Source organism: Brassica napus, unplaced genomic scaffold, assembly GCF_020379485.1.
Source record: "Brassica napus cultivar Da-Ae unplaced genomic scaffold, Da-Ae ScsIHWf_121;HRSCAF=216, whole genome shotgun sequence".
Classification (NCBI taxonomy): domain Eukaryota; kingdom Viridiplantae; phylum Streptophyta; class Magnoliopsida; order Brassicales; family Brassicaceae; genus Brassica; species Brassica napus.
This window is the reverse complement of record NW_026014641.1, coordinates 1-20,868: the sequence shown is the minus strand read 5'-3', so window position 1 is coordinate 20,868 and position 20,868 is coordinate 1. Positions and strand designations below refer to the sequence as shown.

Sequence of the window (20,868 nt, the reverse complement as noted above, 5' to 3'; positions counted from 1 at the left end):
TAATTAAATAATTTTAAATATTTTGAGAACTTAAGATAGAAAAGCCGAAATTAGCACACAAATTTGGATGAAACCATATAAAAATACTATTAAAACATCAAATATTATGTTTTTTTGAAAAATATGCACATAATCCATTTTTTATATGCTTGATAAGTAAATTATTATACCTTTGATTTTTACATATCTCGATTTTTAATAATTTTTATAATCACTAAATGCTCCAAATTTAATGTTTTGACATCTTATATTTGGTTATTTTAAAAATATTCTCTTTTATTATATATTTATATATATAATAAAAAGAAGACATATTTTAGCTCTCTATTTATTTAAACAATAATTTTATGTGATGTTTATTTTTATCAAAATAAATCAAAAGTTTTCCAAAGAACTTATTTTCAAATAGCGTATTAATAGTATAATACATAAATAATTGAGAAATAAAACTAAATTAGATAAAACTGTAAAGCTTAGTTTTAGAAATTAATTATGTTTTCAATCCCATTTTAGGCAGAACTGATCAACTAATTCTTTTATTCCAGTTTGATTTATTCAATTAATAAAATTAAACGCAGATATATAGCTCAGAGGCTTAGAAAAAAATATCATTTATTTGCATCAAGCATCGTAAGACAAAAATAAATAATTAGCCTACTAAACATCATTAAAATTTTGTCTTTCATATTTTTTTTATGTTTTTCGTATTAATAAAATACTAAAACATTTTATCAATTTTTCTAAAAAATTCACATCTTATGAAAAAATTAATTTATTAATCAAAATGGAATTTGATACATATTTTGTAAATATGTTTTGTTTTCTTGGCAAAACATTTGGCACAACTGTGTATTAAACATATGTTGTTCATCTTTCTTTTTTGCTTCATACATTACTTACAACAAATCTGAGACTATGGATACCTTAGATTCAAAGAATGTTGTTTTGAGTGTATATTAGATTCAAAATTTTGGAATTACAGAGTATTTAATATACAAGACACTGTATACAGAAACAAAAGATATGTAAACTAAAATAACATATGAAAAACTCAAACACTGTAATCAAATTAATATAACTTTATATTACTAACATGTAAATCCCCTGTTTCTTTTATAAATTATTTATAGAATTTTGAATTTAATAACTATATGTATCATGTGCTAATAAATTTAGAGATGTACTTTGAATATTCAAATTTTGGTATTATTAAATTTGAAATGGTTATTTTTAAATAACTCAACCAACACGCTAAATATATCGCTAAATTATATACAGTAAAAATCTATAATTTAATAATATTGGGAGTATAGAACTTTATTAATTTATAGGATTCTTTTTTTTAGATTTATATCTTTTAGAATATATTTTTTCCATAATAAGAAAAAAAAACATTTTATTTCACTGTTTATATATTCATTAAATTTTATACATTCAACTTGCATATCTTTTTATTATATTATTTGATGTATATGAGATATGTATCATGCAATTTAAATGTGTTTTAAAATTAGTTCTTAGATATTATCAAAATAATAAGAAATCTTAAGAAAAATAGAAATAAAATCCACTATAACATAAACAAATAATACAATATATCATTTCTACTTATATAAATATATATATATATATAATTTATTAATTTATTATTTTAGTGGGATTATTTATTTACATGGGATCTTCAAAAAAAATGTTATCTTTTTATTTTATTGATTTGTGTTATATTTTGCACCGGTCAACCGATAAAATTTATTAATATAGTCGTTATTAATTTATAGATTTGTTACTGTATATAGTTACATGAAAACTCTAGATTTGTAAAATTCAATTAAATAAATCATCTGAACTATGTTATAATCATTCTTTCATTTCAACCCAATTTTTTTTTGAAGTTTAATTTATGATGAAAATCCGGTATCATACTCCAACATTTGCTTGTTAACACCTCATTAGCTCATTTTGATTTAATCATAGCTAGTCAATATATTTTAATTGTTAACTAGCGCGCAGGTTTTTGTTCTTGATAATTATATATTTTAACTCATGGAAATCACATAAGTTAAATTGTTTATACTTATTATATTATAGATTTGATGTTATTCATGTTTGACATTGAGATTGTCTTTTTCTTTTCTTGTGCTTTTATTTAATTTATTTGGTAAAATAAACAGTAAAGTGTTAAAGGTTTAAGTATACTTGTGGGTTTTAGTAAATTATATTATAAATATTTTCTTTTAAAGTTGAATATATTGTTCAAAATTTTTATTGAGTTTTTTTAAATAAATACATTATTTAGATAAAAAAAATGAAACCAAGTTACAAAAAGAACATTCAAAAATATGAAGAGAATTAATGTCAAAAATAAAAATAAGAACAGATTTTAAAATTTTTATTTTGCAAACTTAATTTATATTATTAATTGGGCCATTTTTTATGATTTTAAAGTTCGTCCATCATAATTTACAATTACATAGTGGATATGAGCCCATAATTTACAATCACATAGTGGATATAAGCGCATAATTATCAATAAAAACCTTTTCCAATGATCCAAGTCCATATGTTATTTTTCCAAGAAAAAAATAAAAACGCTTTTCCCATCTACCGACTTTTCTTATCCCATCAAAAGTTCTCTATTCTTATCTCTATTCTTATCTCTTTCCCCGCAGCCGACAAAATTCTGACGCATGCTTTCTCACAATTGATCTAAATAAGTTAATGTCTTCACTCTAAGATTATCAGAAGATAGATCTATTGATAACTTCATCTTTTGGCATAAAGGTTCGAGTTTCTTGATTGAGGTTTGCTTGAGGTTTTAGGATAATTAGGTTCTTCTAATCTACATTCTTTGTTTTGATTTTTCAGAGACCAGCTAAGGTATGAAATACCAAGAGCTTTCAATCGGGGATGAATATTTCTTAAAGCATTTTGCATAATTGTAAAAATATAATCTATAACTGAATAGTCATTTATGGATAAAATATTTAAAAGAACTTAAATATATATACAATATATTTGCAGATTTTTAGTTGACGATGCTAACTAATTTTTCGTAAAATTTTAAATTTAGAATCATAATCAGTTATTTACGGATATATATGAATTCATCAAAATTCCTTCTTCTAAATCTAAACAATTACCAAAATAAAATTCACTAAGGTATATACATTGAATAAATAATTGTTAACTGCTTTTGGTCTAACGTAATATTTCATATTGGTTAAGTGGAAATATTTTCTTGGCAGATTAATATAGAAATTACTGGCATACTGGAAATATTTCTTGGCATAATGTAGAACGAAATTAATGGGTTAGCGAAAGTATAAACCTATTGTGTTTAGATCAGTGGCATTAGATTGTAATTATTAAAGAAAATTCAGAATCAAGTTTTATTTGTACTCATGTTTTAATGGATTAGATTAAGAGTATCCAATGTACTCTAGGTGGAACTTGATGTAAATCTGAAATGTTCAAAAAAAAATCTTTTAGAGAATATAAATAGAAAAATATCTCATTAATACTTTTAGAGTCGCGTCCACAAAAGAAAAAAAATCTGTAATGAGATTGTTTTCATAAATGGTCTTGTTTTAAGTTTTTTGACAAAACAAAAAGGACATAAGGAAAATTTCTAAACCATATATGTCTTTTCCAGGGTTTCTATATAAATAGCTTTTAAATGGTTTATAGATTATGCATATTTGATTATTCTTTCATTTGGATTTAAAAATGGCTTCTGGTCGTGATAGCAGCTCAAGTGATGAACAAGAAACTTCTCTGTACACCAGTGATGGGGATAAGAGGATTTACCATCGCCACTCTAATCATCAAATTCAAAAGCTTGAAGCGTAAGATCTTAATTTAGATCACAGTTAGTTTTTAAATGAAAATCTTCTTAATTAATAATTAATGTTTTGTCAATTGATTTAAGGTATTTCAAGGAGTGTCCTCATCCAGACGATTTGCAGCAACTTAAATTGGGCGAAGAACTGAAACTTAAACAAAAACAAATCAAATTTTGGTTTCAAAACAAAAGAACCCAAGCCAAAGTAAAATCTTTCGTAATTAATGTTTATTTCTACATATTATAGTTGCATACATGACATGAACTGGTTTACTTTAACTAAAACTCTGAGAGTAATTTATCAGTCATTATTTATTCGTCGAAATCAAAATATTAGGTGCATAATTAGATTTTTTAGTTAAAACAGCATGTGCATATTAAAAACAAAAAAAAATTGATATGACTTAAATTGTGGTTATTAATATTATTTTTATTTTAAATAAAAAAATAAATTATAGGTTCAAAATGAAAAAGCAGACAATGCATCACTTAGAACAGAGAATATGAAAATACGACGTGAGAACGAAGCAATGCAAGAGGCATTGAACACTGTGACTTGCCCTCCATGTGGTGGCCCTCATCCTGAGCAAGTAGATCGCAAGCTCTATTTCCAAAACCTCAGTGCAAATAACGCATATCTCAGAGAAGAGGTGTGTCATATTTTTCAGTTTCCCTTTTAATTAATATTGTGATTTTCATCAATTGTTCCATTGTTAAATGAATATCTCAATTCTAACACTAGAAAATATTGGTAAATGTTAAAATTTAATATACTTATGGATAGCAATATAAATCTGTGAAAGATACAAAACATGCAAGTCTTTTAATTAAAATGATTTTGTTAGTTGAACGTTTCAGATTTTCAATCTATAGTTTTACTTGTTTTACATGAAATATTTACATATTAGATAAAAAAAAAACTAATAAGGATTTTGCAGCGTTTTTCTGTTCACCATTCATTTAATTTATCAAAACTAGCAATAAATGTTTTAAATCATCCATGTGGTTTTTCTCATTTAAATCCGTATAATATCATAATTTTACGCTTAAAAATAATCTATATGATTTATTTATCCATTTAATTTTATAAGTTAAACATATATACAATTTTTTTGATAAAACTGCATAAGCATCAAATAAAAAATACTAAATGATTTTCTTTGTTTTACATGTTTTATATAGAATCAACATCCAATTTAAAAAGCATATATGTCTTTATGTGTATATTTTTCTGAATGGAAAAATAATTTTTATTGTAATTTTCACTAATGTTTAGCGATTAAATTATTTATGAAAATCTAACACAATATTAATGTTAGTCGTACTATAAATATGTAAATTACATCAAATAGTATGATTTGCTTTTAGACTAATAGTTTTTTCAGTTTTCCATGTTTTACATGCAATATATATTGGCAAAAACAATTGAAAACCAATATAAATGATTAAAGTTTGTTTGACTTACGGTTCATTTTACATTAAATATAGTAATACCGTTCATTTAATAAATTAAATATAGTAAAAATATTATAAACACTTTAAAATTAGATGTAAAAGCGTTTATGGAAAATGATGCAACCAGGTTATTTCAAACATCAAATAAAGTAAAATTATTTAAAATGATATGAAAACTTCATTGGTAAAATGATACAAACAAGATTTAATTAAAAGTTATATACTTTAGATATATATATATATATATATATATATATATATATATATATATATATATTACAATGATTTTATTATAACTTTTTCAAGAAATATTTACATATTAGATAAATAAATAAAACTAACAAGGATTTTGCAGGGTTTTTCTGTTCACCATTCGTTTAATTGATCAAATCTAGAAATAAATGATTTAAATTGTTCAAACTTAAACTACAAACTTCAAATCATCCATGTGGTTATTCTCATTTAAATCAGTATAATATCATATTTTACGCTTAAAAATAATCTATATAATTTATTTATCCATTTACTTTTATAAGTTACGCATATATACAATTTTTTAAATTACTAAATGATTTTCTTTGTTTTACATGTTTTATATAAAATCAATGTCCAATTTAAAAAGCATATGTGTCCTTATGCATATATTTTTATGAATCGAAAAATAAATTTTATTGTAGCACAATATTGATTTTAGTCGTACTATAAATATGTAAATTACATCAAATAGTATGATTTTCTTTTAGATTAATATTTTTTTCAGTTTTCAGTTTTCTATGTTTTACATGCAATATATATTGGCAAAGGCGGTTCAAAACCAATATAAATGGTTAGAGTTTGTTTGACTTACTGTTCATTTTATATTAAATATAGTAATATCGTTCATTTAATATATTCAATATAGTAAAATATTATAAATACTTTCAAAATAGTATAAAAGCGTTTATGGAAAAATGATGCAGACAGGTTATTTTAAACATCAAATAAAGTAAAATTATTTAAAATGATATGAAAACTTCAATGGTAAAATGATACAAACAAGATATACTTTAGATATATATTCTATTTACAATAATCTTATTGTAATTTTTTCAAAAAAAATTCACTTTTGTTATTCGGAATTCAAATATTTCGATCCCATAATTCTACATAATACAAATTATATATGACTTAATTCTTTTTTTTTCTTTACATATGATATCTATATGTTATTATTTACGGTAAAATTAATTTTTGATTAAATATATAAGTTTCAATTGAACAACCTTTTCCATAAAAAAGTATTATATTTTTTTTTAAATGTCTCCTTTTTTAAACATGTCATTTTTAGTATAGATTTTTTCATGGGCATTCTGATACCCGTTTAAATTTGGGTTGATTCTTTTTGGTATCTATTTTTGAATTTTGAAAAGATCACATTTGGACATTATTAAAAATCGGATCGAACTTGAGTCGGGTATTGAAACCTGATTTTTGGGTCGGTTTTGAGTTTGTTCTTCAGATGCAGATATGTTGCAAGCTCTAGATACCCATCTTATTATTCACAACTTAATTGATTGGTTAAAAGATAATCTGATTTGTTTTTTTGCTAATCTGGATTTACAAACTGTCATGTTTTGTTTTAATTTAAAGTGTATCTACATTACTAATGTTTTGTTGATCAAAATATGAATATCAGCGTGACAAACTCTCAATTTTGGTATACAAGACCGAAGGCCATCCAAAACCTATTGTCAATGCTTTAGCCTATCTCCATGGTCCATCATTGCACGCATCGACTTCCAACAACCCACATGTCACATATGGAACCTCTTCCAACCATCTCGTGGAGCCGCCAAGCTTGTTAAGAGAACTATACCTTCGTGAACACATCAGCTTCGCCCAACCGCCTCAGCCGCGACAACTGCAATGTTCCCCGCCACTATCTAATATGGAGAAAGTGATGATGACTGAAGCGATGGTAGCTGCTGTGACGGAGGTTATAACTCTGATTCAAACTGAAGAACCAATGTGGATTAAGTCGTCAATCGATAGTAGGCTCGTAATTGATCAAGAGAACTATGAGAAAAAGTTTACTAAAAATAGCTATTTTAAGACTCGTATTGAGTCTTCCAAGGAAATCGCGGTGATTCCATTGGATGCCAAAAACTTGGTGAACATGCTCTTAGATACGGTACGTAATATCTAAACTTAACCAAAAATGATATTCTTATTTTTTGGTTAAAATTATATTTTTATTTGTTCTATATTTAACTATTCAAAACCATTCTTGATGATTTAAGAAAAGGCTGTTTCCCCAAATTCTTTCTCACGTGACAAATTTTATGGGTCTCAACATTTATTTTTTACTTTAATCAAATAGTTAAGTAAGTATATTTTACTTCTATATTTATAGTAATCAACTCATTAATAATAACTATCTATATTTTTAGATTAATTTGTTTAACATCATATTTATTTCATGGTATTAATATTTTGAATTGATTTATCATCGAAACTTCATTATGTTTTGACGAATTTTTTGCTATTTCTTTTTTTTTGTCCATATCTATATCTTATTTTTTTGATTAATATTGTATTATTTACATTTTTATATTACTTTATCATTTATAACTTTACATATATACATTGTTATATATATTTAAATTAAAATAGATAACTGATGAAGATGTTTACAGATGCCTATATATATTATTTTATGTTATTTTTTTACTATTATAGTTTTTTCTCTTCTTTAAATTTTATGTATATAAAAGTTTTGGATATATTTTTGTTGGTATATTAATTATATTTTAATAAACGTTTTATAGTAAATTTTTACCTTGAACCTCTAAAATGCTAGACACAAAACTTGTAAAATCGTATATGCCATGATTATAAGAAAATCACGGAAACTTATTTCATGAATTTAATTTCAGCTTTAAAAATATAAATTATTGCAGGAGAAATGGGCGAGTCTTTTCTCAACAATTGTGAGCAAAGCTAAAACAATTCGCGTGCTGGAATCCTCGAAATTGGTATGAATCTTATAACATTTTATAATTTTATGTTCAACTCTTAATATATGCATATAATAAGTACTCGGTGAACACACAATAAATGGGCTGATACATTAAATAGATGTATGAGCAACTGCACATACTGTCGCCATTGCTGCCACCAAGAGAGTTTATGATTCTAAGATGTTGCCAACAACTGGAGGAAGGTCTCTGGGTGATTGCTGACGTTTCTTACCATCAAGTAGCCTTTGAGTTTGAGTTTGGGACTCCGGCTTGCTACAAACGTCCTTCCGGTTTTCTCATCCAAGCCATGCCCAATGGTCACTCTAAGGTTTCCTTTCTTCTCCTATGTTTCTCTAATAGAATTTTTATATCATTTATGGATTTACTTATTATAAATAGTTTTAAGGTAGCATCAAGCGAGGTTTTTACATTAAGAAAAAAACTCCCTCCTTTAAATGTTTTAGAAGAAATATTTGTTTCACGAAGATAATTTTCTTATATTTTCTTAAAAATTGTAAATTTAAGAAAATTATTTAAATTTATTAAATTAATATTAATTAAAAATTATTGAAAATTGATAATTATATTATAGAAAACTGTATATTTATTATAGTGATTTAATACGTGAAAATATTAAAAAAAATTATCTTTTAAAAACGAAAGTAGTATTAGATCTGAGTCTATCACATCACTTCAAGTTTGATTAATAGAGTCTAGTAAAATTAGAAAGAAAATATATTTACTTATTTATTTACAAAAATTAGAATGTGTTGTTCATATATAACCTAAAAGCGATTTTTTCGGTTACATGCATAGTCAGAAATTAAAAATAGAATGTGATTTGATCAATTATTTTACAACATACCCCCACTATTTTTATGGAAAACAAGAATAGTGAAAACATGTAAAACATTGCAATTATGTTTTGGCCCATATAGAAACTAAAACTATGTGAAACAAAATGAGCAGGTGACGTGGATGGAGCACGTGGAAGTAAATGATAAAGTGCGGGCACATCGGATTTACAGAGACCTCTTATGCGGCGGCTTTGGCTACGGAGCTCGCCGTTGGACCGCTACTCTTGAGAGAATGTGTGAGAGGCTATCTCTCTACTCTGTCTCTGACTTCCCGACGACTGACGACCCCGGAGGTACTTATATTATATATCAGAATCCCATGCTATATAATATCAATCTGGCCAAATTAATATTTGTGATAGCCATTAGAGCTTGAAAAGAAAAAAACTTTAATATGCAACAACGATGTTGACAAGTGCTAGTTTTAGTAGGTGAAAAATCTTATATATATTTTAGTATTCTAAAAATTGTTATAGACAACATCCAGACGCCTGTTTAGATCATTTTAAAATGATTTTTTTTTCAAAAAATGGTGTACACGAAGTCTAAGCCTCCACTTAAACACTAACTTTTTTATTGAGTGTCTAATTAATATTTTACGGCATCTTCAACAGCTATTTATCCTTTTACTTTTTAAAGATTTTGTATACTAAAAGTTTTTTTTATCTTTTTAAAAAGGTGAATAATACACCTTCAAATATAAATGAATACTATTCAACAATTTAAACACTATTCATTTTTTCATTTTGTCTCTACAATTATATGTCTCACAATTGCATGATAATTTTTTATATATCATATTTTAGTACTTATTGTTACAGTTTCTTACAACTATTTCAATTAAAAATCATTATTAACATTTTTATACTATTTATAGATATATTTGACTACATATTATTATATATTTTCAAAATAATTTATTTTAATATCTACCAAATAATATGTTTTATTGATTTTTGAAAATTTAATGATTATATTTAATTATTATATTATTGAGGACTAAAATATAATATATTAAAAATTTAAAGAAAATGTATAAAATGTCACCGTTAAAGAACCACTCATTTATCTTTTTATTTTAAGCGTGTCCCTCCTTTAAAAGAAGGGAATTGTTGGAGATCTCTTTATTTTATCTCTGTTTTCTATATAGTTGTGAAAACCATAAATGGAAGAAGGAGACTCATGGATTTAGGAGAAAGAATGTTGAAGAATTTTGCATGGATACTAAATATGCCTGAAAAATCTGATTTTTCGCAACAGTCTGCAACCAACAGCAGCGGAGTTAATATTTCGGTGCGTGTAAACAAAGAAGCCGGCCAACCGGTCGGTCTCATTGTCTGCGCTTGTTCATCTTTATGTCTCCCTCTTGCTCCTCTCCAAGTCTACAACTTCCTTAAAAATCTCGAGGTTCGCCACCAGGTAAAAATATATCAAGCTTAATTGCACAAGTCCATCTCTAATCATCTTTTCTAAACACAATTAATACAAATTTACTGATTTTCACATTGCTGCAAATTAACACGAAATCAAAAATTTTATGTAAAAAAGTGGGACGTTCTCTGCCATGCGAGTCCGGTTACTGAGGTCGCTCGCTTTGTCACTGGAGCAAACAATAAGAACTGTGTGAATATTCTCCAGGTATATTACTCATACTTTCTTATTGTCTTTACAGGATATGCCCACTTTAAAATTAACGTTTTCAATAGAGATGTTATATTAAAATGTAAAAAAGCAATGGATAGTCATTCAAAAAATAAATCAATAGATAGAGTCAAGTTAATATGTTCTCATTTTAGTTGTCTATCAATCGTTGTTTCAGAAAAAAAAAAGTTGTCATCAATCGCAAGTAGATCATCCTCCATAGTCCATAATAAGTATTATATCTTTTCATCGTGTCCACGTCTATATTTTCATGGAAGTATTTACATTACAGTTTGATGTATTTGTGCTATTATTTAGCTTGGCCTTCACTCTCAGTCACAACTCTTGTTCTCTCAAGACTGTTTCTGTTCAGTTACAAAAAAAATAGACTGTTTCTGTTCAGTCTCTGTTTTGTACTCACTCACACTCTCTCTGTTTCTACTTGTGTATATCATCATAACACAAGCACACACCCGTTCTCTTTATTCTCTCACGTTTTTGGTCTTTGCATTAACTTTGATTCTTTTGACCTTAATTGATGTTGGTTTATATGTATATGTTAACTAGCCTTCAAGTGCAGCGGAGGGTGGTGACTTGATGATAATACAAGACAGCTTCATAGATGCATTAGGAGGTATGGTGGTCTACGCTCCAGTGGACCTAAGCACTGCACACGCTGCCGTTTCAGGTAATGTCAATCCTTCTGACATTCCAATCCTCCCATCCGGTTTCGTCATCTCCCGTGACGGCCGTCCCTCCGCAACCGCTGAGCTAGACGGTGGCTGTGACAATTGTAAGACGCTCCTGACGGTGGCTTTCCAGATCCTTGTCACTGGTCCGACTATCTATGAAGAACTCCAAATGGATAAATGGACCACCTCAGTCGATACCTTGATTAGCTCCACTATTACAAAGGTTAAAGCCATGCTTAACTGCCATGATGGACAGTGAGAGCTGTTTCACAGTTCTCAAACTATTTGGTTCTGTTTCTTTTATTTCAAATAATGCTTTGAGTGAGAAGACTATTCTCCGATATGATTCTCTAATGAATCAGACTCGTATACTTTCATTCTTTTGGTTGGTTTTCAAACTTATAATAATTTCTAAGGGAAGGCCCTTAGATAAACAATGTTATGTTTGTTGCCGGTTTGGCTTTGTTTGTTTATGATATCTATACTATATTAAAAGGGATATATGAAGGCTTCTAAGATGTGCCACGTCGGATTAAAAATTCATCCAATCAAAAGGTTATATTTTGACATGTCACGCAGCTGTGTCCATCTGACTCTTCATTCTTCTTCACCATCTCCGTTCTCTAGCAATCACCGTTACTGCGAAACCCTCCTCATCAATCAAAGTTGCTATTTAATCTCTTCTTCATGGTTTTGTTCCATCTCCCGTTGATTCTCCTACGATATAAGCCGCTTCATCTAAACCCTGAATCAAGCCCAAATCGAAAACTATCACTAACGAAGCTACAATTACGACCACATAATCCACCGGTAAGTCTCCTGCCTCCGAAGTTTCGCTCGGACCAAAATCCATTTCTGGGAGGCCAAAAACATTGCAAAAGGTGGGACCTTTATTGGCTTAGAGCTGCTAGGATCAAGCTGGAGGTCGCTTCATAGGGTACCAGCCTAATCAGCACGTAGTACCTTTGTTAGTTTAGAATCTCAAAACACTCTATTGGTTTGTGGGTTTCAGAAAAACTGAGAACTGTTCTTTATATTTGTATGCAGGAGATCGATTTTGAGTTTGAGACTGAATAAAAGAAATATCTTACCAGACAAGGAAATAATTAAGAGGTATATACACAACATCTTAATGAATGTAGCTTTTTGCTAGGAAGCGTATAAGTTGAATATTTTTCTTCCTATTCTGCAGTCATTGAAAGATGAAACTAAAAGACTTAGCTTTCTTCAAGAAAATAAAATGTATATGGCAAATCTTCAAAAGCTCCTGCTAAAAACGAAAAGGTAATTTTTCTCCTTTGCACATGTAATAATTTCAGATACCTTGGCAACGCTGATGCTAGGGTAGGATTTGTATTCTTTAGTCTTTTTTGCTCCTTCACCTGTAATAATTTTAGTTACCTTGGCAACGCAAGACGACCTAATGAATTTATGTTGAACCTGTGAACTATATTTCCTACTTATTATTTCTTTGATTTTAACAGAGAGACAATGTCAGGAACCAAAGGGAGTATCTGGTTTGTTTACTTGCTGATAATCATATAAGGTTGACTCCCAGGCCAGAGTTTCTGAATAAGGTACCTTCGATACTTCCCTGCACTCATCTAGACCCACTGACACTACTGATGAGTAAAACACCACAGCATTGTCCCAATATTCCATCAATAAAAAGATACATATTTATCTGTTAACACTTTTAAGCAATGGAGTTTTGTGTTAATTAATGTATCGATGCAGCTCGACGATAGAGCCGTTGATGCCGTCAAGACAAAGTTCTTTAAGAACTACAAGAACTGGTGCAAATTTTTAGGACGTAAACATAGTTTAAGGTACCAGGCAACATTTTATTTTCACAAATGGCTTGAATGAGACACTTTTTTGAATGATGTTTATACTCTTAATAAAAATTCACTCATTTAATTTATGCGAAGGCTTTCTCAAGGTGCTGAAGATATACAACAGGAGAAGATACTGTATATGGGTTTTTAAATCCTTTTTAGCTGATATGATTAGTCAAACACAAGAATTCATCAATATTTACCTGCTTTTTATTCTCAGATGGCTTATGAACTCCATGGTCTTCTGGCTGGAAATGTCAGCATCGTTACTGGAGAAAATATCAAGCCTTCTTACGGTGGAGATGATGAGGCCTTTCTGCTGAAAAGGTAAATGTTTAAATGATAGGTTTATGACATCTTAATAATCTTGACCTTCTATACTCCATAGTTCTCTTTTCCATGAATTGGAAAGCAAGTAAGAATGCCACTGGCAAGGCCGCTCACTCAGATTGGTCCAACTATGATGATCTGTATGAATATTTTTGGTACGTTAAAACTCAAAGTCTGTAAATTGAATATTTACTTGGTTGGGAAATATTAATTTTTTTTTGTGACATTTGCACATCACTGTTATATAGGTCTCCAGATTGCTTCTATCTCGGCTGGCCAATGCGTGATGATGGAGATCTCTCTCCAGTATCTTCATTACAGCAGCTTTTCTACGCTTCCTCCAGAGTACGTCACCCTCAATGTTGCGACAAAACTTTCCCTGTTTGGAGTTCCTCTGTTTCATCATTTTGTTACTTATCTAGGAAATAACGATTACATTGTTTCTTCCTTCTATTCTAGGTATCTTGGATATTATCTTAAACTTCCCGGGTTTCCACAGATGGAAATTTACTGAAATTTTGAGAAATATTCTCAAGATCGCTGTAAGTCTCGCTTGGTGTGTAGTCTTACCGCTTTGCGATGCCCAGTCCAATTCTTCTGCTCCTGGGATGCTGAAGCAATGGATATCATTCCTTCCACGAGACGTTAAAGGGGTTCCCCCGCTCCATATCTTGGCTGTCGCTCTTTACTTGCTCCCAAATGTACCATGTTCATTTTCCCTATGCTTCGACGCTGGATTGAGAATTCAGACTGGCATATAATTAGATTGCATGTGTGGTGGTCACAGGTATGATGCTGGATTTATAATTCCTTTCTTTTCATCCTGGATGAAAATTATGATTCTGTTTAGTCAGCAAATCCCTTTAGGCATGCTAGAAGAGCTCTGAACTCTGTTATGTCTTATGTTTTATATATTGCAGTGCTAATGGCATAAATTATTTGAGTATTTTCTATATATTTAAATTGCATTGTATGATTGTATCTAGAGGCTATCTCTTGGCTCAGTTTAGCAGCTCAAATATGACTGAATCACCACAAACCTCACCGGCTATTCTTTTTGACGTTTGCAACAAGAGACAAGATTATATATATAAAAGCTCATGCGTCCATGGTTCTTAGTGTCTTTGTCTTTTTTAGTTTCTTTTTTTACTAGGAAACTTCTGATATTTGTATGTATTTGATTCATTCTTCTTAGTGTCTTTGTCTTTTTTAGTTTCTTTTTTTACTAGAGTGTTGTGTTTTGTCTGTCTAAAGACATACTCTCTGGGTTATCTCATAAAACGAAGAGATGTAATAAATTGCTCCTTATCAACTGGACACGCACTGAAAATACTAAAGATTACCCATATTGGGATCTAAACTATTTTTTTCATCCCCGGATGCTGAAGATTACAACGTAGGCCAAATTGGCCTACAAGTCCACGGTGGTGCACCAGGTATGTCCATTCCTTACCTTACTTTACTTTCTCTACCAGTTATGTTTTGGTATTTACGGTTTATTGGATTCGTGTCGGCAGCACGAGGAAAATCTCATCACATTCATGATCCGATGAAAGAGGTTAGGAGGAGATAGTTCCTCCAGGCACAAAGGCTTTTCATGTCATGGCTACTTCCCACACTAAAGTCTGAGCCAACCAAAGCAGTGGAACCAGTACGAGGCCCCAATACCTCTCACGGACACGAAGCTCTGCCTCATCATGCAGGACCCTTAGGTGTGTCGGAAAAATAAGAAAAAGAGGCGTAGGAAAACGTATAACACACACGTGTCTTTACTCTCTCTGACATGAGATGTCACTAGAACATTTGTTCCTGGTGACAACTTAGAGTCAACATCGAGAGAGACAGAGGATTGGAGGAAATGACGGCTGCTCGGGTCTTGGTGGGATCTCGAATTATAGTCCAAAGTCACTTTTCCCACCGGAAAAAGTAATAGCTTTACACCCACGTTTTAGGGTTTTAAATTAGCGTTTCAGTTCTCTGATCCATGTTGTTTCCGTATCTCAGCTGGTGGAGAAATTGGAGCAGCACAGCTCTTGCGAGGAGGAAAGGAACATGTGATGATGTTCAACTAGGCTCCTGGAAGAGAGAGGGGATACAGTCAAGAAGAATGAAGTGAGTGTTTTTTTAGGTGAGTGGCTTTTGTTTTAAAGATAAAAATGTTTTATGGATTTGACCCCACAGATCATACCTTCTTCTGAAACGGAAGTCTCTGCTGGTTGCGGTTAGGGCAAGCTGAACATGCCTTATATGATGCTAACGTCTGCAGAGAACTAAAACCTGATTGGTCTAAAAGATGTTGTTTCCGTGAAGGTGTTGCTCTTTGTTTCCTACAGGTAAAAATCATCTCACTTCTATTACAAAAAGCAGTTGACTTTGAACACTGAAACATTATAATTCACTGAGTTATCAATGATTCTACAGAGATTTGTTGAGGCAGCCAATGCCTTTTTACGAAGGAGTAAAGCAAAGAGATCAGTGATGAGTTCAGGTTTGTTTGAAACCCTCATTATGTTTTGTTTTTTTTTTCCTATCGTTTTTCAAGATACTGTATTTTCTTTCTTCTACAGAGAAGTTGTAGATGCTCAAAAGGAAGTTTCCCGGCAAGGGAAAGATTAAGGCCAAACCATAAGATCTTCTAGAGAAGGCTCTTTTTAGTATATGTATGAAGTTTTGATATTGCTTCTTACCTTGGTCTCTCCCATGACATTGTTGCCTATCTTTACTTACACGTACTAAAAACTTCAGGCATAAAATTTTGTTTGTGCTCTGATTAAAAGGGATATATGAAGGCTTCTAAGATGTGCCACGTCGGATTAAAAATTCATCCAATCAAAAGGTTATATTTTGACATGTCACGCAGCTGTGTCCATCTGACTCTTCATTCTTCTTCACCATCTCCGTTCTCTAGCAATCACCGTTACTGCGAAACCCTCCTCATCAATCAAAGTTGCTATTTAATCTCTTCTTCATGGTTTTGTTCCATCTCCCGTTGATTCTCCTACGATATAAGCCGCTTCATCTAAACCCTGAATCAAGCCCAAATCGAAAACTATCACTAACGAAGCTACAATTACGACCACATAATCCACCGGTAAGTCTCCTGCCTCCGAAGTTTCGCTCGGACCAAAATCCATTTCTGGGAGGCCAAAAACATTGCAAAAGGTGGGACCTTTATTGGCTTAGAGCTGCTAGGATCAAGCTGGAGGTCGCTTCATAGGGTACCAGCCTAATCAGCACGTAGTACCTTTGTTAGTTTAGAATCTCAAAACACTCTATTGGTTTGTGGGTTTCAGAAAAACTGAGAACTGTTCTTTATATTTGTATGCAGGAGATCGATTTTGAGTTTGAGACTGAATAAAAGAAATATCTTACCAGACAAGGAAATAATTAAGAGGTATATACACAACATCTTAATGAATGTAGCTTTTTGCTAGGAAGCGTATAAGTTGAATATTTTTCTTCCTATTCTGCAGTCATTGAAAGATGAAACTAAAAGACTTAGCTTTCTTCAAGAAAATAAAATGTATATGGCAAATCTTCAAAAGCTCCTGCTAAAAACGAAAAGGTAATTTTTCTCCTTTGCACATGTAATAATTTCAGATACCTTGGCAACGCTGATGCTAGGGTAGGATTTGTATTCTTTAGTCTTTTTTGCTCCTTCACCTGTAATAATTTTAGTTACCTTGGCAACGCAAGACGACCTAATGAATTTATGTTGAACCTGTGAACTATATTTCCTACTTATTATTTCTTTGATTTTAACAGAGAGACAATGTCAGGAACCAAAGGGAGTATCTGGTTTGTTTACTTGCTGATAATCATATAAGGTTGACTCCCAGGCCAGAGTTTCTGAATAAGGTACCTTCGATACTTCCCTGCACTCATCTAGACCCACTGACACTACTGATGAGTAAAACACCACAGCATTGTCCCAATATTCCATCAATAAAAAGATACATATTTATCTGTTAACACTTTTAAGCAATGGAGTTTTGTGTTAATTAATGTATCGATGCAGCTCGACGATAGAGCCGTTGATGCCGTCAAGACAAAGTTCTTTAAGAACTACAAGAACTGGTGCAAATTTTTAGGACGTAAACATAGTTTAAGGTACCAGGCAACATTTTATTTTCACAAATGGCTTGAATGAGACACTTTTTTGAATGATGTTTATACTCTTAATAAAAATTCACTCATTTAATTTATGCGAAGGCTTTCTCAAGGTGCTGAAGATATACAACAGGAGAAGATACTGTATATGGGTTTTTAAATCCTTTTTAGCTGATATGATTAGTCAAACACAAGAATTCATCAATATTTACCTGCTTTTTATTCTCAGATGGCTTATGAACTCCATGGTCTTCTGGCTGGAAATGTCAGCATCGTTACTGGAGAAAATATCAAGCCTTCTTACGGTGGAGATGATGAGGCCTTTCTGCTGAAAAGGTAAATGTTTAAATGATAGGTTTATGACATCTTAATAATCTTGACCTTCTATACTCCATAGTTCTCTTTTCCATGAATTGGAAAGCAAGTAAGAATGCCACTGGCAAGGCCGCTCACTCAGATTGGTCCAACTATGATGATCTGTATGAATATTTTTGGTACGTTAAAACTCAAAGTCTGTAAATTGAATATTTACTTGGTTGGGAAATATTAATTTTTTTTTGTGACATTTGCACATCACTGTTATATAGGTCTCCAGATTGCTTCTATCTCGGCTGGCCAATGCGTGATGATGGAGATCTCTCTCCAGTATCTTCATTACAGCAGCTTTTCTACGCTTCCTCCAGAGTACGTCACCCTCAATGTTGCGACAAAACTTTCCCTGTTTGGAGTTCCTCTGTTTCATCATTTTGTTACTTATCTAGGAAATAACGATTACATTGTTTCTTCCTTCTATTCTAGGTATCTTGGATATTATCTTAAACTTCCCGGGTTTCCACAGATGGAAATTTACTGAAATTTTGAGAAATATTCTCAAGATCGCTGTAAGTCTCGCTTGGTGTGTAGTCTTACCGCTTTGCGATGCCCAGTCCAATTCTTCTGCTCCTGGGATGCTGAAGCAATGGATATCATTCCTTCCACGAGACGTTAAAGGGGTTCCCCCGCTCCATATCTTGGCTGTCGCTCTTTACTTGCTCCCAAATGTACCATGTTCATTTTCCCTATGCTTCGACGCTGGATTGAGAATTCAGACTGGCATATAATTAGATTGCATGTGTGGTGGTCACAGGTATGATGCTGGATTTATAATTCCTTTCTTTTCATCCTGGATGAAAATTATGATTCTGTTTAGTCAGCAAATCCCTTTAGGCATGCTAGAAGAGCTCTGAACTCTGTTATGTCTTATGTTTTATATATTGCAGTGCTAATGGCATAAATTATTTGAGTATTTTCTATATATTTAAATTGCATTGTATGATTGTATCTAGAGGCTATCTCTTGGCTCAGTTTAGCAGCTCAAATATGACTGAATCACCACAAACCTCACCGGCTATTCTTTTTGACGTTTGCAACAAGAGACAAGATTATATATATAAAAGCTCATGCGTCCATGGTTCTTAGTGTCTTTGTCTTTTTTAGTTTCTTTTTTTACTAGGAAACTTCTGATATTTGTATGTATTTGATTCATTCTTCTTAGTGTCTTTGTCTTTTTTAGTTTCTTTTTTTACTAGAGTGTTGTGTTTTGTCTGTCTAAAGACATACTCTCTGGGTTATCTCATAAAACGAAGAGATGTAATAAATTGCTCCTTATCAACTGGACACGCACTGAAAATACTAAAGATTACCCATATTGGGATCTAAACTATTTTTTTCATCCCCGGATGCTGAAGATTACAACGTAGGCCAAATTGGCCTACAAGTCCACGGTGGTGCACCAGGTATGTCCATTCCTTACCTTACTTTACTTTCTCTACCAGTTATGTTTTGGTATTTACGGTTTATTGGATTCGTGTCGGCAGCACGAGGAAAATCTCATCACATTCATGATCCGATGAAAGAGGTTAGGAGGAGATAGTTCCTCCAGGCACAAAGGCTTTTCATGTCATGGCTACTTCCCACACTAAAGTCTGAGCCAACCAAAGCAGTGGAACCAGTACGAGGCCCCAATACCTCTCATGGACACGAAGCTCTGCCTCATCATGCAGGACCCTTAGGTGTGTCGGAAAAATAAGAAAAAGAGGCGTAGGAAAACGTATAACACACACGTGTCTTTACTCTCTCTGACATGAGATGTCACTAGAACATTTGTTCCTGGTGACAACTTAGAGTCAACATCGAGAGAGACAGAGGATTGGAGGAAATGACGGCTGCTCGGGTCTTGGTGGGATCTCGAATTATAGTCCAAAGTCACTTTTCCCACCGGAAAAAGTAATAGCTTTACACCCACGTTTTAGGGTTTTAAATTAGCGTTTCAGTTCTCTGATCCATGTTGTTTCCGTATCTCAGCTGGTGGAGAAATTGGAGCAGCACAGCTCTTGCGAGGAGGAAAGGAACATGTGATGATGTTCAACTAGGCTCCTGGAAGAGAGAGGGGATACAGTCAAGAAGAATGAAGTGAGTGTTTTTTAGGTGAGTGGCTTTTGTTTTAAAGATAAAAATGTTTTATGGATTTGACCCCACAGATCATACCTTCTTCTGAAACGGAAGTCTCTGCTGGTTGCGGTTAGGGCAAGCTGAACATGCCTTATATGATGCTAACGTCTGCAGAGAACTAAAACCTGATTGGTCTAAAAGATGTTGTTTCCGTGAAGGTGTTGCTCTTTGTTTCCTACAGGTAAAAATCATCTCACTTCTATTACAAAAAGCAGTTGACTTTGAACACTGAAACATTATAATTCACTGAGTTATCAATGATTCTACAGAGATTTGTTGAGGCAGCCAATGCCTTTTTACGAAGGAGTAAAGCAAAGAGATCAGTGATGAGTTCAGGTTTGTTTGAAACCCTCATTATGTTTTGTTTTTTTTTTCCTATCGTTTTTCAAGATACTGTATTTTCTTTCTTCTACAGAGAAGTTGTAGATGCTCAAAAGGAAGTTTCCCGGCAAGGGAAAGATTAAGGCCAAACCATAAGATCTTCTAGAGAAGGCTCTTTTTAGTATATGTATAAGTTTATATTGCTTCTTTACCTTGGTCTCTCCCATGACATGTTGCCTATCTTTACTTACACGTACTAAAACTTCAGGCATAAATTTTGTTTGTGCTCTGATA

General features: G+C 31.7%; 1 protein-coding gene and 1 long non-coding RNA gene across 3 annotated transcripts; both read left to right on the top strand.

Moving 5' to 3' along the window:
* Positions 1-1,677: 1,677 nt before the first annotated feature.
* LOC125596508 (homeobox-leucine zipper protein HDG10-like) lies at positions 1,678-11,996 on the top strand. 2 transcript variants are annotated; one of them, XM_048771593.1, is made up of 11 exons: positions 1,678-2,781; positions 2,866-3,845; positions 3,929-4,046; positions 4,300-4,491; positions 6,972-7,466; positions 8,236-8,310; positions 8,414-8,623; positions 9,265-9,445; positions 10,303-10,571; positions 10,701-10,790; positions 11,361-11,996. In XM_048771593.1, exons 2-11 carry the CDS (start codon positions 3,727-3,729, stop codon positions 11,742-11,744), a joined length of 2,133 nt encoding a protein of 710 aa, XP_048627550.1. In that variant the 5' UTR covers positions 1,678-2,781; positions 2,866-3,726; the 3' UTR covers positions 11,745-11,996. The 2 variants fall into 2 exon arrangements, with proteins under 2 accessions (XP_048627550.1, XP_048627549.1); XM_048771592.1 differs by having other exon boundaries at positions 1,678-3,845.
* Positions 11,997-13,079: 1,083 nt separating this feature from the next.
* Positions 13,080-20,770, top strand: LOC106378152. Its single transcript, XR_007331106.1, has 16 exons — positions 13,080-13,650; positions 13,736-13,808; positions 13,902-13,998; positions 14,113-15,579; positions 15,658-15,765; positions 15,835-15,986; positions 16,075-16,141; positions 16,221-17,511; positions 17,672-18,099; positions 18,185-18,257; positions 18,351-18,447; positions 18,562-20,028; positions 20,107-20,214; positions 20,283-20,434; positions 20,523-20,589; positions 20,669-20,770. It is a non-coding gene; the product is annotated as an uncharacterized LOC106378152 (long non-coding RNA).
* The last annotated feature ends 98 nt before the right edge of the window (positions 20,771-20,868 follow it).